The sequence below is a fragment of the Pongo abelii genome, chromosome 18, assembly GCF_028885655.2.
Source record: "Pongo abelii isolate AG06213 chromosome 18, NHGRI_mPonAbe1-v2.0_pri, whole genome shotgun sequence".
NCBI lineage: Eukaryota > Metazoa > Chordata > Mammalia > Primates > Hominidae > Pongo > Pongo abelii.
Genome location: NC_072003.2, coordinates 30,836,876 through 30,853,409, shown reverse-complemented (window position 1 = coordinate 30,853,409; position 16,534 = coordinate 30,836,876). Strand labels below are relative to the sequence as shown.

At 47.3% G+C, this 16,534-nt stretch overlaps 1 protein-coding gene across 20 annotated transcripts in view; it reads right to left on the bottom strand.

Annotated features, from left to right (window-relative positions):
• KATNIP (katanin interacting protein) overlaps positions 1-16,534 on the bottom strand; it is a 230,359-nt gene that overhangs the window by 73,405 nt on the left and 140,420 nt on the right. For 10 of the 20 annotated variants that reach the window (XM_054533684.2, XM_054533683.2, XM_054533687.2 and 7 more), the window contains 4 exons: positions 7,955-8,127; positions 6,862-6,981; positions 4,788-4,888; positions 2,463-2,565 (listed from right to left, as the gene is read on the bottom strand). In XM_054533684.2, the coding sequence (XP_054389659.1) occupies positions 2,463-2,565; positions 4,788-4,888; positions 6,862-6,981; positions 7,955-8,127 (497 nt within the window). The remainder of the gene's footprint in view (positions 1-2,462; positions 2,566-4,787; positions 4,889-6,861; positions 6,982-7,954; positions 8,128-16,534) is intronic. The other 10 variants (XM_024233849.3, XM_063717223.1, XM_024233852.3 and 7 more) reach the window with 1 other exon arrangement.

The following is a 16,534-nucleotide window of genomic DNA, read 5'->3' as shown; positions in this document are numbered from 1 at the left end:
TTTTCTCAGCCATAAAGCATAGGGGAACTGACCCTTTCCCACTCCAGGGAGGTGCCTGACTGGTCCAAGGAAGCAATATGTCCTGTCCCCTCGGCCGCCAGAAGGGAGCAGCTCAGTGACAGGCAAGCACCCCAGCACAGGTCAGTGCAAGCACGCCAATCACAGATTTACATGGGGAGAAACAGGCTTCTCTCCTGATAGTGGAGTCTGATGATACAGGGGTGCAAGTTATAACCATTCTAGCTATTTGGGGACCATGAGGAGGGAGCAGATATGGGACTGAGCTCCAGGGGGTGGGACTGAGCTTTCCACTGTGCAGACAGAGGGGAAAGACACAGTGCAAGCTGCTGGATCAGGCCCCACCTGGCCCTCCCTGTGTCATTTTCAATGAGAAGAGTCTGTCATTTTTCTTCTCTTTGTTGTATAAGTCAGTTTGCCCTGGATTTTCTGTCTCCCATAATATAAGGAAACTTGGTTGGGTGTGGTGACTCACAGCTGTAATCCCAGCACTTTCGGATGCCGAGGCAGGAGGACTGCTTGAGCCCGGAAGTTCAAGACCAGCCTGGGCAACATAGCAAGGATTCATCTCTACAAAATTTTTTTTTAAATATAGCCAGGTGTGCTAGGGGGCCCCTGTAGTCCCAGCTACTCAGGAGGCCAAGGTGGGAGGATCGATTGAGCAAGGAGTTCAAGGCTGCAGTGAACTGTGATCACACCCACTACACTCCAGTCTGGAAGAAAGAGCAAGGCCCTGTCTCTAAAATTAATTAATTAATTAATTAAAATAATAAAAATAAAGAAACTATTCCATGCAGTGGGGAGCACAGCTGTGATTTTTCTCAGTGAACTTTCAGCAGATATTTGCTGGTTTCTCCCTGCACTGAGCTGCACGCTCTCAGAGACCTTCCCTGTTTCATCCTCACAGTGGCCTTTGGGGCATGGATTATTGACCCTATTTGAGAGCCAGGACCAGACAGCTTAAGAGGCTTGTCTAAGGTCACACAATCTCTCAATGATGGTGCCAGATTCAAAGCTGGAACTCTAGTCCAGGCCAGGCCAGCTCAGGGGCCTTTCTGCTCTCATAGGATTTTATATGTGACTTTGGGAGGACTTTGCATTAAGTCCTCACCAGCCAGTAGTAAGATTGGTGACCACCATACCAAATAACACTAAGAATGGCTTGAGTGAAGGTAGGGGCAGAAGGCAGTGCTGGGACACACACCTTTTAGCACAAAAGAAAATGGAGGCTGGGTGTGGTGGCTCACGCCTGTAATCCCAGCACTTTGGGAGGCCGAGGTGGGTGGATCACTTGAGGCCAGGAATTAGAGACCAGCTTGGCCAACACGGCAAAAACCCGTCTCTACTAAAAATACAAAAATTAGCTGGGCATGGTGACGCATGCCTGTAATCCCAGCTACTCAGGAGGCTGAGGCAGGAGAATAGTTTGAACCTGGGAGGCAGAGGTTGCTGTGAGCCAAGATGGCGCCACCGCACTCTGGCCTGGGCGACAGGGCAAGGCCCTGTCTAAAAAAAAAAAAAAAAAAAAAGAAAAAGAAAAAGAAAGAAAGAAAATGGAATCACCGTTAATCCTACCGCTCTGATGCCACAGTTCCCTTTTGTATTTTGTATTTTGTGTCCTAGCTCCATCAACACACTCATATGGCCACATCTTTGTGTGGTTGTTGCAATCATTTTGGACTTGAAGATTAACATCACCTTCTACAGTTAGGCTGATACCTCTAACGTTTCCTGTCTGCATCATCTCGTAATGATAGCTTCCATCGTTTTATACTACTGCATCGTGCTGATGTATCATACTTTCCTGATTAACTCCATTGTTATGAGACATTTAGGTTTTAAAAAAAATGTCTTCCCTACTTCCAATAATTCTATAACAGACATCTTCCTGCCTCTAACTTTTTGGTTCTGTGGGGTGATTTCCTTAGATAAGGAAGCGGGATTGTGGGGCGGAAAGACATAGCTGTTTCTCAGGCTCTTCCTAAGGTCAAGCATTCTGTTTTCCAAGAGGGTTTCACCTGTTTATACAGCTGCCTGCCACGTATGTGGGACTGCCACAGCTTTATTGTAACCTTGCTAGCACTAGAGGTTATCATCAGAAATAATTTGTCAATTCAGAGCGCAAATGGGACATTTAGGTTGCTGTAATTTGCATTTCTTGATTGCCAGCGATGTTGGACATTTTCCTATGGGCTTCCATGCTATTTATATTTCCTCTTGTGCAGACAGGCTTTTCTCTGCTGAAACTTCTGGCCCACATCTTCCTTTCTCTGCCCCTGCTCTTCGTCATAGATACCTCTGTGTGCCAGGGAAGGGGGGGCAGTAGAGACACAGGCAGAGAAATGCTCATTTAACCACTGGCAGAGCAATCCCCACCGATGCGAAATGACTGTTCTGAGGGAACTTCCTGAATATACAACTGAAAATCAAGTCAAGGCTCTCACCTCTGTGTGTGATACTTGCTCCTTGGTTGGTGAAACCACTCTGCTGAGGTGGGCAGAGTCATTTTCGACGGCCTGGAGGACTTTCAGAAGCTTCTGCTGTTGTCTGAAATGGGATTTGGTTTTAGCAAACAGGAAGTAGTAGATGATACACAAAAGAGAACATTCGAATCAAAAGTGCCACACTCGGGGATAGGAAATGATTTGAAGAGGAAGTATGCACTCTATATCCAGTTCAAAGGCAAGGGTAGGCTTGCTGTTTTTCTCCCTTTATAAATGGCTACACAATTAGTGATGGAATCAGAGCCCAGCTGGGGAAACACTGCTTGGGGCAAGGTGGCCAGCTGACCTCCCTAAGCTTAGAACTTGAGAGTCAAGAGCAGGGGTCAGCCGAACTAAGGCCTACGGGTCAAATCCAGCCAGCGACCTGTTTTTGTACAGCCTATGAGCTAAGAATGGTTTCTGTTTTTAAAAGGTTGTACAAAGAAATAAACTATAACAACAACAACAATAACAACAACAAAACCAACCGCAAAGCATATTTACTATCTGGCCCTTTACAGCAACAATTTGCTGACTCCTGGGCTGGAGATCTGCTCTGCTCCTCTTGTTTCTGAGGACATGGCATTCTAAACCCAGCAGAGCGTGCCTTCATCATTTGCAAACATGCCCATGTGTGCAGTTTAAGGCTGGGTACCCCCAAGACCCTGAAGCACAAAGGATCTTGATGCCGAGGAACGAAGCATTTGGTGGAGTGCATGCTGCTTGTAATAAAACTGCATCAGATGTAAAATATCCTCACGGCGCAGCCTTTTCTTTCTTTCTTTTTTTTTTTGAGATGGAGTTTCGCTCTTGTTGCCCAGGCTGGAGTGCAATGGCACAGTCTCGGCTCACTACAACCTGCGCCTCTAGGGTTCAAGCAATTCTCCTTCCTCAGCTTCCTGAGTAGCAGGGATTACAGACGCTCGCCACCATGCCCAGCTAATTCTTGTATTTTTAGTAGAGATGGGTTTTCGCCATGTTGACCAGGCTGGTCTCAACCTCCTGACCTCAGGTGATTTGCCTGCCTGGGCCTCCCTAAGTGCTGGGATTATAGGCATGAGCCACCGCACCCAGCCGCGGCCTTTTCACATGCAGGGGAATCTGTGAGTTCTTATTATGGCCACAATGGTACATAGCCCTGATTTCCACCTGGGGCCTGCAGAGTCTTAAAGGAATGGATGGTGCTGCCTTTAGCCTATTCAGTTTTCTTGTAAGTTATAACAAAGGGCTCCCTCTAGGTGGACACAGACCTGGAGGGCACACAGCTTGGCTAGTGAATTCCTTCTTCATGCAGAAAAACCGCCACCCCCTTTCTGGGCTGATGAGGCCCCAGGCCAGACCCTCAGCTTAGTAACCAGCACACAGGCTGGGTTTCAGCCCCTTCTCGCCTCTCAGCCAGGCACTTTGCACAGTGCACAACATGCACAGCTGTGCAGTGGCCCTCGGAGTGTGTCTGTGTGCCATGGCATGCTAGAAACTACAGGCTCTCAGCCTGGCGCATCTTTCTGAAGATCTATTTTGTCTGAAGACTAGAGGGAAGGCTTTATTTTGATAATAAAACCTGACAGTTCCAATAACTGCTGCTACACGTTAATGGAACAGAATGCTGAGTTTGAACAAACTTTTAATAGAGAAAAGGAGCTTCGAAGGACGCTGCTGTGTGCCAACCTTGTCCCCTAGACCAGCTGGGGACAAGTTTAACACCCCTAGACAAGTTTAACACCCTGTGCTGCACGGGGTATTCTACTGGAAACCTGGAGAAGGTTCAAGTTCTACACAGGTTGGGGCCATACTGACCAAGATAAGAGCCATATGCCTAAAAGAAATGAAGTCAATTTGAGTGCTTTAGGGCTGGAGGGGGAGACAGAGTATAGTCTAAAGGAATAGTTTAACAGAGTTTGGGGCCAGGCATGGTGGCTCACGCCTGTTTGGGAGGCTGAGGTGGGTAGATTGCTTGAGCCCAGGAGTTGGAGACCAACCTGGGCAACATTGTGAGACCTATCTCTACAAAAAAGTACACAAATTAGCTGGGTGCAGTGGCACACACCTGTGATCCCAGATACTCAGGAGGCTGAGGCTGGAGGATCATTTTAACCCAGGAGTTTGAGGCTGCAGTGAGCTGTTTGTGCCACTGCACTCCAGCCTGGACAACAAAGCAAGACTCCATCTTAAAGAAAGAAATAAGGGGTCTGAAAAAACATGGGAAAAGCAAAGAACCCTCATGAAGAAGATCCCCATGGCTGCACTGCTAAGGGGTTTTAGGTTTGGTCTCAGCCTTAGTAGTACCTGCTTCCCAGAAGTCCAATTCTGTCCATGGCCTGGTTGATGGCTCTGGCTCCCCCTGCTGCCGGCTCCTGAGTAGTGGTCGCCGTGGTGATGGGAAGCAGCTGAGGATGGAAAGGCTTATTAAACAGATGTCTCAGGCAACACTTCTGGCCTAAGACACAGCAGGGTCATGGTCAAGGGCAGGCATGCTCAGGCTGACAGTCCCTTTGTAGAAAACAGGAACAGGAATGTGAGGGTGACAGCAACTGCCTGGAGCTTCTATCTAGAACCCCTCACACCATATCTCAGCTTCCGATGACCAGGGCGCTTCTAGGAAACAATCCACTTCAATGAGCTACTGGAAACCTTCTCTTATCAAAATGCTTCACTGGCCAGACACAATGGTTCATGCTTGTAACGGTAGCATTTTGGGAGCCTGCGGCAGGAGGATCACTTGAGCCCAGGAGTTTGAGGCTGCAGTAAGCTATGGTCGTGCCACTGCACTCCAGCCTGGGTGACAGAGTGAGACACTGTCTCAAAAAAAAGAAAATCCTCTCACCATCTCAACCAAGCCCCTGTTCTGCTTTGTACAAAGTAAGCAGACTCTATGAAGAATTCCAGTAACAGCATTAGGCCCTTTCATTTTTAATTCTGAGCCTTTTCCCCTTCTTTTTCATTTATCATCAATGCTAAAAATGTGCCCTGCTGTCTATCTGCAGACGATTTTAGTCCCCGGAATCTCTGTGGGTCAGGAATTAAGTCATTCAGAAATTCCAGACCTGGGCAGTTACTGCAGGCCTGTCAGAAACACAGGCTAGTGGCAGACGAGGATGATGGGAACTGGCAGGACAAGTGGCAGCAATGCAAACAGCAAACAGCTCCAGTGCTCTGGGGTGTGACATGCACACCCTGTCCCACTTGGGCTCTGTCTCCCTCTGCTTCTCCCGTCCCCATTTCGCCGCCTCACAAAGGGCTTCTTCCTGCTCCTTGATCAGGCTGGGCTCATTCCCACCTCAAAGCTTTTCCCCTGTTCCTTCCACCTGGAATGCCGTTCCCTGTTGTTGGTGCCTTCCGAACAGGCAGGGCTCAGATGGGACATGCCTTCCAAGGGGCACCCAGGACCACCCTGTGAGCAGCAGCCACCACCCCACACCCTGTCATTCTCTCACATATTAGCAGCTGTGATTGTCATCACTCTGATGTCACCCTGTTTATGTACGGTTTTATTTGCTGTTGCCTGTAAGCTGCATGGGGCTGGGGCTCATCTGTCTCAGCTGCCTCTGTATTCTGAGCACACAGGACAGACCTATGTATAACCAAGCAAAGATGGTCCTGGGCATTTTATTAATTCACGTCCTTATTTGCTGGGACCAAATTTGCTGAGATATACTTAATTGACCTAGATAGATACAGATAAAAAAATTTATTTATTCAAGGTACTAAGATCTGTTTTTGCATTGTCTTGTCAATAAATAGAAATATAGGTCAGGCATGGTGGCTAACACCTGTAATCTTAGCACTTTGGGAGGCTGAGGCAGGTGGATCACTTGAGGTCAGGAGTTCGAGACCAGCCTGACTAACATGATGAAACCTTGTCTCTAGTAAAAATACAAAAATTAGCCAGGCATGGTGGCGGTGCGCCTGTAATCCCAGCTACTTGGGAGGCTGAGGTGGGAGAATCACTTGAACCCAGGAGGCAGAGGTTGTAGTGAGCCGAGATTGCACCACTGCACTCCTGCCTGGGCGACAGAGTGAGATTCTGTCTCAAAAAAAAAATAAATAAACAAAATAAATAAATAAATAAATAGAAATATAACAACAGTTTGAGTAAGCAGGCCTGGGTGAGTTCTGGCTTCAACTCGTGACCTTGGGTAAGCCACACCAGGCCTGGTCTCCCGATCTGTGAAATGGGCAGCATGACACCAGTGCTCAGGGCACCCAGTGAGGACCTGGTAGGACAGTGTGAAGAAAAGCGCCTTGGAGGCCATCAGGTGCTATGCACATGCATAGGGCTTTGTCATTCATCTCTGCCTGGCACCATCGGGAGCTATGCACATGCATGAGGCTTTGTCATTCATCTCTGCCTGGCACTGACCTCAAAGGTCTCTTCCTTCTCCTCCAGCAGACTGGTCCATGGTTTTGCTGGTGGTCCCTCTGCATCCTGGAAGGATGTGATCACATGATGTGATGTTGGAACAAAGCCATTCACTCCATGCTGTTCACAGAAAGATGAGCGCACAGAAAAGGGCAGGGACCTTCTCAAGCTACCGTAGATATAAAGTTCAGGGGCAAGGTCAGAGGTCTGGGAACACAGACAATAGGTGCTGCTTGATGGATGCCCCAAAGGTCAGCCCCAAGATAGAGCCTGGGGAACAACCGGTGCTGGTGACAGGGCCCTGGGCTTGCAGGCGGGCAGACCTCGGCTACTTCCAAAGATGTGATCACCTTGTCCTTGAGAGAAGCAGGCCACCTTGCTTCTCTGGGTACCAGTGGCTATATCTGTGAAGTGAGGCAATGAAACCAGCCCTGCCTATTTCAGGGCTACTGTAAGCATCGGGGGGACAAGCTAAGAAAAAGAGTTTCAACAGGCGACTCACAGACCAAGCTTCTGAGAAAGGATGTGCACACCAAGCTATACCCAATGCCTCCAGCTCCTCAAGGTCCCTGCTCTACCCACCATTTATCCTCCTGTTGGCTGCTCAAAGCTGAAGGCAGCAGCTGGAAATTCAAACCCCCGTAGGCCCGGAGAGGTTTCATGAACAAGTGAAGTGGGCCAGGGGCAGGACAATAGGGAGCAGTGACAACTGCGGAGGCCTGAAGGGCCCATGCTCGGGAATGAGACCTTTGCTGGGAAGCCAGAGCTTGTTGTTGACTCCATTCTTCACTGACCCACCAGTTTGCAACCCTGGTCTAAGGTATCCAGGGTTTGCAGGGAAATCAGTGAGGAATGGAGGCAGATTAGCACCCAGCTTAGGCTTTGTGAAATAAAGAGCTAAAAGAAGGCGGAAGAAATGGGAGCCTTAGCAGGTCAGTGGGTGACTGTCTGAACAGTGGAAACACGGATGAGTCTGGGGTCAGCGATGCCCACTACACCTCTCTCTTCTGCCCACTTGCTCTTCTCAACTGCAGCTCAGAAACTGCCCAGTCCAGGGAGCATCCCCCGGTGCCTCTCCCAGCCCGGAGCGCACCTGCAGTGCGCTGGCCGGCTGCTCGGCCTTTCTGCTGAGGAGCGCCCTCTGCAGGGCCGCGTTCTCCACTTGGATGGCTCGGAGCACAGCAGAGGCGTCTTCCTCTAGGTCCTCAGCCTCGCAAAGAGTTTTGTGGGTTGCAGACAGGGGTCTCTCTCGCCGGCTTCCAGGTCCTGAGGGCAGAAGACAGGGGGACGTTCTTTTAGATTATATTCTCGGAGTGTAGCTCAAAACCTATTAGACCCCAATTGAAGAACATTTTATAAAACAACTGGCCTGTACTCTCCAAAAATGTCAAGGCCGTAAAAGACAAAGAAAACAGTTCCAGATTACAGGAGACTAGGCAGACACGGCTGAATGCAGTGGTGGCCCTGGGAGGACTTGGTCCTGGGGAGGGAGCAGTGCTGTAAAGAACATTATTGTGGCAACTGGGAAAATTCAAATACAGTCTACGGCTTAGACAGTGGTATTCTATTAATGCTAAATATCCTGAATTTTGTTAGTGTACTGTGGTTATGTAAAAGGAATGCCCTTGCTTTTAGGAGATATATATAGCAGTGTTCGGGGTAAAGGGGAATGATGTCTGCCACTTAGTTTCAAACAGCTTACAAACACACACACACAGTTCAGGAGTAAAGGGAAATGACGTCTGCAACTTCATCTCAAATAGTTTACACGCATACATGTGTGCACACACACATGCACACACACACATGCACATGCACACACACAGTTCAAGGGTAAAGGGGAATGATGTCTGCAACTTCATCTCAAATATTTACACACACACACACCCTCTAACGATTGATTTATCTATAGTTATGTAATTTAATTTACAGATCAATACATGATAGCAGGCATACACGTATGTGTATGCATAATATTTCTGTATAACATATAATTTTTATAGAATTATATATAATTTTTGTATAATTATATATAGTTTTTATATTTTATATATATACATAGAATATAAAACAAAAGCAATTGGAGTAAAATGTTAACTGGTGAATCTGGGTATGTGGGTGAAGGGTGGAAGTGTCAGTGTCAGTGTACTATCCTTACAATGTTACTTTAAGTTTAAAATTGTATCAAGACATGCAGCCAATAAGCATATGAAAAAATGCTTGACATCACTAATCATTAGAGAAAAGCAAATCAAAATCACAAGGAGATACCATCTCACACCAATCAGAATGGCTATTGAAAAGTAAAAATCTAACAGATGCTGGCGAGGTTGGGCATTAAAGGGAATGCTTATACACTGCTGGTGGGAGTATAAATTAGTTCAGCCATTGTGGAAAGCAGCATGGCGATTCCTCAAAGAACTAAAACCAGAATTACCATTTGACCCAGCAATCTCATAACTGGGTATATACCCAAAGGAATATAAATCATCCTACCATAAAGACACATGCACATGTCTGTTCATCTAGCACTATTCACAATAGCAAAGACATGGAATCAACCTAAATGCCCATCAACAGTAGACTGGATAAAGAAAATGTGGAGGCCGGGTGTGGTGGCTCACGCCTGTAATCTCAGCACTTTGGGAGGTCGAGGTGGGTGGATCACCTGAAGTCAGGAGTTCAAGATCAGCCTGGTCAACATGATGAAACCCTGTCTCTAATAAAAATACAAAAATTAGCTGGGTGTAGTGGCAGGCACCTGTAATCCCAGCTACTTAGAAGGCTGAGGCAGGAGAATTGCTTGAACCCAGGAGGCAGAGGTTGTAGTGAGCCGAGATCGCACCATTGCACTCTAGCCTGGGCAACAAGAGTGAAACTCTGTCTCAAAAAAAAAAAAAAAAAAGAAGAAGAAGAAGAAGAAAATGTGGAATACTACGGAATACACTACAGAATACTATACAGTCATAAAAAAGAATGAAATCGTGTTCTCTGCAGCAACATGGATGAAACTGGAGGCCATTATCCTGAGCAAACTAACACGGGAACAGAAAACCAAATATTGCATGTTCTCACTTATAAGCTAAACAATGAGAACACATGGATACTAGCAGGAGAACAACAGACACTGAGGTCTATTGAGGGTAGAGGGTGGGAGGAAGGAGAGGACCAGAAAAAATACCTATCAGGTACTATGCTTATTACCTGGGTGATGAAATTATCTGTATACCAAATCCCTGTGACATGCAGTCGACCTATGTAACAAACCTGCACATGTATTCCTGAAACTAAAGTTAAAAAAATAAAAATAAAAAATAAAATTGCATCAAAACAAAAAGTTATTTAAAAAATTAACTTTCTTACAGAATACCTGTAAAGAATAATATCTAATGTTAGGAAGAAGGATGGGTATTTTGCAATATTATTGCTTTTTTCTGTTTTACTTTTGCAAGGTTAACAAGAATTACAAAGTAATAATACCCCAATTTAAGAAAACAAGTATTGCAAAGTTGCAGTTGACTCTGGAAGTTCCCATGAATGGAAAGATGGTTTTATAAAATATACAGTGATATAAAAGAAGCATCTAATAAAACTAAGCATCTAATAAAATAAATTATGGTACACCCACCCAACAAGAGAACAATGAAGCTCTAAAAAGAAAAGAATACTAAAATATCTGCAGATAAAATTATATGAAGGCTTCCATTTGCTTCCTAAAAATCTGGGGAATGGGCAGGGGTGATGATGAAATGAAATTGGCTGTAAACTGATTATTGCCAAGGATGGGTAATGGATGGATACATTGGGGCGGGGAGGAGAGGTCACTGTAACATCCTCTCAATTATTTATGTTTGGATTTTTTTCATATTAAAACATACTCCATTAAAATATAGAACTGCTCCAAATATTTCTTTGGGGTGCTTAAAGAGCTTCCCTACTGAATCTCAACCCTTGGGGAAATATTTATCTGTGCCAGGCTCTGTTCTTGGTACTGGTGACACAGCAGTGACCAGAGATACCAAGTACCCCACTCACATGATGAGAGACCATAAGCTGGAGAAATAATAAATTTAAAACACAGTGTTTGCTGTGGAAACTGACATGAAAAACCACGCAAAGCAGATCGGGGTAAGGGAGATCTGGAGTGCGGGTATCAGGGGCAGAGGGAGCCTCGCAGAGGACCAGGGAAGTGCGCTCCAGGCACCAGCGCAAAGATGGGAGGCGTGTGCTGTGTTCTCGGAGCAGCCAGGTACCCACGGGGCTGGAGCGGAGCCAGCAGGGGTATAGGTACAGAAGGCCTGAAAGGGGTTGGGGGAGGGCAGGTCATGCAGGGCCTTGGAGGGCACTGTAAGGCCCATGCTCTGCAGGAAATGGGGAGCCACTGAGGAATTCAGAAGACCAGATCTGATGGAGGTGCAGAGTGGAGAAGAGACTGAAAGGAGGTAGGGGTGAAAGCAGGGAGATGGTCCGGGGCTACTACAGTTGTCCAGGAGACAGGAGGCAACAGCAGTGGAGAAGGGGACACAGAATGTGGTCAGATTACAGGCATCTGCCAGAGACAGAGCCAACAGGACTTCCTAACAGTCCAGCTGTGGATGCGAGAGGAAGAGAGGAGTTACGGGTGATTCCACGGGTGATGGCTTGAAGTAGAAGATGGGATTGCTTTCAGCTGAGCTGTGGAAGGCTGTGGGTGGAGGAAGTCTGGGAGGAGCAGAGAGCTTTGGGACAAGCTGGGTTCAAGATGTGAGTGTGGCACCAGAACAGAGCTGTTGAGTTGACCTGTGCACACAGGAATCCAGAGTTTGAGAGAGTCTAGGCTGGATATATAAATAAATTAATTAATTTACTTATTTATTTATTGTGGTAGGGTCTCCCTTGTTGTCTAGGCTGGAGTGCAGTGGTGCAATTTCGGCTCACTGCAACCTCCACCTCCGGGGTTCAAACAATTCTTGAGCCTCAGCCTCCCGAGTAGCTGGGACTACAAGCACGCGCCACCACGCTCGGCTAATTTTTGTATGTTTTGTAGAGACGGGGTTTCACCATGTTGCCCAGGCTGGTCTCAAACTCCTGGACTCAAGTGATCCACCCTCCTCGGCCTCCCAAAGTGCTGGGATTACGGGCATGAGCCACTGTGCCTGGCCTGGAGATGTAAATTTTACATAGGCAACTGGATTGGATCATTTAAGGGTATCAAAGATTGGTATTAATGTTGGCCTATAACAAACTAATGAAATTTACAGGTATGACATCTTGGGGGATCTATGTATACTTGTGACCTGGTGCAAGGCTTTCTGAAAAACAGCATGCTTCCATTCTCAGGACCTTAGCAAACCATCGGCTGTTGATTATTAAGGGCTCCTGTCGAAGCACTTGACTCTCTTGCTACGCCCCATTAGAATGCTGTGTCTGAATGTTCGGGTAGCAACATCAAGAATGTCACTGGCAGGAGACACCCGGAGGCTCTAATGGGCTGCTTTCCAGGACAGCGAGGCACTGGGCTGATGGGGATGACGGTAGGTTTTTATGGGAATGCTAAGCTAAAATGAAGGAACAGCAAGTTCTGCCAGGCACCCAAGAAAGGGGCTGTGAGTGCAAATGCCCCAAGAACCATCTTAGTGTCACTGAATGCCAGGGGCCGAGTGCCACTGAATAGCAGCCACCTCCCAGCTCCAGCCAATGCTTGCCTTATGGGACTGTGCTCCTAGTGTTACCAAATGCTTTTTTTTCCCCCAAGAAAAGCTAGCATCTGAAATTTATGTGAAATCCCCTGAATTTTATTTGTTCATAATGTCTTCCAGTTTCTAAGAAATGTTGTGAGGGCCAACAGAACCCACCGGCTGTTCTAGTACAGGCCAGGGCATGTCCCAGCTGCTCCCTGAGAAGGGTCAAGGCACCTAGAGGAACCTTCACAGCACCTGTGGATGGCTGCTCTGAGCAATAAACATCAAGTGGGGCCAGGCGCAGTGGCTCACGTCTGTAATCCCAGCACTTTGGGAGGCTGAGGCAGGTGGATCACCTGAGGTCAGGAGTTCAAGACCAGCCTGGCCAACATGGTAAAACCCCATCTCTACTAAAAATACAAAAATTAGCCAGGCATGGTGGCAGGCGCCTGTAATCCCAGCCACTCAGGAGGCTGAGGCAGGAGAATCGCTTGAACCTGGGAGGCAGAAGTTGCAGTAAGCCGAGATCGCACCACTGCACTCCAGCCTGGGCCACAGAGCGAGACTCCATCTCAAAAAAAAAAAAAAAGAAAAAAAAGAAAAAATCAAGTGGGCCATTTTCAGACTTTGATGTACTGTCTCTTGTCATCATCCCTGATGCTGCTCCTGAGGCCAGAGAGGTAAGGAGCTGCCAGACATGTGAGCCAGGGTTTCTGCTCGCCCACTGGAGGCTGCTTTGCCCTTCTCATCTGTCACTTGGCCTGCTGGGCAACAGGAGAGATGAGAAAGTAAAACAAACATGGGCTGAGAATGAGGTTTGGAAGAAGCTCTGTTTAGCAAGCTGTGTTGCAGATTCTTATTGTTATGGAAACAAGCAACAGGTAAAAGGATGGGGAAGACCTCACCAGTATCTTCCTTACTCAGTGCAAAAAGGATCAGGTCCCTGAAATAGCCAGGAGGACCAGAAAAAGGAGTGAAGGAAGCTGAAGGATGTGGTTTTGAGCTATACTGGAGCTGAAGCCAAAACACCCCAAAGTATAGACACACCCTCGCCCCTAACGCAGAAATGGGTTATCCACAAAGTCAAAGGTACTTCGTTACTAGGCTTACGACCTGCACTATGCTGTGAGCTTCTTTGGTTGAGTGAGATGCTGCTCTTGGTGTGGGGGTACAGGGGTCGGAGGAACAGGCACACTTTCTGCCCTCATTGACCTTGTAGTCACAAAGCAGAGACAGATACGGGTCAGGTACATGCAGAGGGTAAGGGGCTGCTCATGACGGGAGGGGACACACTGTCATTTGAGATGTACCATCTGGGAAGAGGATATCTGAGTGGGGATATGAAGGCAGTGAGCCCTGGGAATACCCTGCTGTTCCCTCCGCCTGGAACAGCAGGTGCCAAGGCCCTGGTAGGTCAAGCTCAGCACACTGAGGAGTGGCAAGGGGGCTGGAATGGGGGGCAAGAGGAAGGATGGTTAGCAACGAGGGTGGAGAGGTTGTGGGCTCAGTTCTTGTAGAGCCTCAGCTACTTCATGAGGTCATATCCATCTTGTTTACTGTTATATCCCTGACACCTGGCATTATAATTTTTGCTAAATGGATGGATGAAAAATGACTTAAACCCCAAACCTTGTAAATCTAAGTATTTGTGAATATCACCCAACCACATGGTTCTCTCCATCATCTGTAGTAAAGCACAGTTGAAAAACTCAAGCTCCCTTTAGACCCTATAGACAATTCCATAAATAAGGAACCAAGATTGTGTCAAAGCTAAACAAATGCGCCAGCATCTGACACATGGGGTGCAAACACCAGCATTGGTAGAAGGCTTGGGCAGCACCAGGACAAGCAGAACCTGAAACTCACAAGCTCATTCACCATTTCCCGCATGGAGCACTTACAAAATTTGCCTAAAAAGAACCATGTGGTGACCCTTATCTTTTTACTGCCAATCTTTGGGCAAGAGCCTGTTCCTCTTGTGCCTCATCAGTCTGGGGCTGGGATGGAACAAGGGGCCTCTGAGATAGCTTGGAAGCTCGTCTCATGACCTGTGAGCAGGCGGGACGACCTGTCCTTGGCTGCTGCAGCCCTATGCTCACTTCCTCTTGGACAAGGAGATTCACAAAGGCATCTTTCTCCAGTAGAGACCAGTTTTATCTGCACAGACCCTTTTGCCCCTGAGCGTCTTTCATTTGGGAGGAAATGCTCCTCCAGCAACATGATCATCAGGTGTTGCCTGTGCCCTTTGAGTCATATTATGCTAAGAACATGCTTTTAAAAATTAAATCACCCTTTCTCCAAGTGACGGTCAATGCTGCAGCTCCACTACCAGAGCTTTTCCCATCCTGGCTTTCCAGAACCGTCCTACATGGCGCCCCAGTTCTCCAAAATCACGTTCCCTCTGTGCATTCCCTCACACCTCACGCATGTGCACACGAGGTAACCACCTTTTAATTCTTTTTGATGCTCTCATCGCTCACTTGGGCGAATGCTAGCCTGAATACCCCATGATAGTGGATTTATTCCCATCACAGATCTAGAGGACGGTGGATCTATTCACACAGTCCATTTGTGCTACCAGCAAAAGCCAAATTGCACATTTTAACTTCTCCCAAACTGCTCTTTTCTGGTTGAGAACCATACCTCTTCCGATAACTTTGCTTTCTCTTCGCTTCACCAGTGTTTGGCTTTCTTCTCTCTCCCAGAGAAACAAAAGGTGTATCAATTCAGGAAATTTACCACGAATGCAACACATGTCACACAGAAGACATGAGGGCACAAGGCCGCTGGTCGGCTCACCAGCCACCAGCTGTGACTTGAAAAGCTCAAATTCAGAGTCTCAGCAAAATTACCCCTTACTACATGCAAGGGGCCTTGGAGGTCACCTGGGAAGCCACCGAAATGGCGAATATGAAATTTAAGGACAACAAGGGTCTATTATAGCAATCATAAACTGGCAGCCCACAGGCATAACCTGCCTACAGAGATGTATTGTGTCACTTTCACTTTTTTAGAAAAATTGAAAATAGATGCCAAGTTCAAAAAAAAAAAAAAGGAAATCCACCTGAAAATTGGGATTCCTGGCATCTCCTGAAAAGTAATACCATCTGGCAACCCTGGAACAGTATTCATATGTGGGAACCATTGGCTGGAGCTGGGTGATGGCGCCCCCTTTCGATGGGGCCGAAGTGCTCCAGTTTCCACAGTGCACCCCACTCCCTGTGGTCACATGCCTGGTAGGCCTTGAAACTGTACACTATGTTGTGTGGCAAAAAGTCCAGGGAAATGGTAGACATAGCCTTGTTTTGTCTTCAAATGTCCACACTCACTTCTAAAAGCCAAGAGGGAGGTGGGGAAGGGAGAGTGTGCCCTGGGACAATGTTCTAGGCCTGAGTGCTCCAAAGCCTCCATGCATTTCCAAATGGGCCAGCGTTATCAGGCTACCCGCTTCCTATGGCATCGGGAACTGCAACAAGTGGCCACGAATTCCTCCCACCCCTGTGTGTGGACCACTGCAATGTGGTTTTGTAGCATTTTCCATTAGGAGGTAGTGTCTGTTTCTCTAGCTGGGCTTGGCCTGGTGGCTTTCATTTTATTTTTATTTTCTTTCTGTCTGTCTGTCTGTCAGTCAGTCAGTCAGTCAGTCAATCCATCCATCCATCCATCTATCTGAGATGGGGTCTCACTCTGTCACCCAGGCTGGAGTGCCATGGAATGAGTATGGCTCACTGCAGCCTTGACTTCCCTGTGCTCAAGTCATCCTCCTGCCTCAGCCTCCTGTGTAGCTGGGACCACAGGCATGCACCACATCACCCAGCTAGCTTTATTATTATTATTATTATTATTATTATTTGTAGAGATGAGGTCTCACTTTGTTGCCCAGGCTGGTCTTGAACTCCCAGGCTCAAGTGATCCTCTCACCTCGGCCTCCCAAAGTGCTAGGCTTACAGGCATGAGGCACTGCAGCCGGCCTTGCCTGGTGACTTTCTTTGGCTAACAGGACATTAGCAATC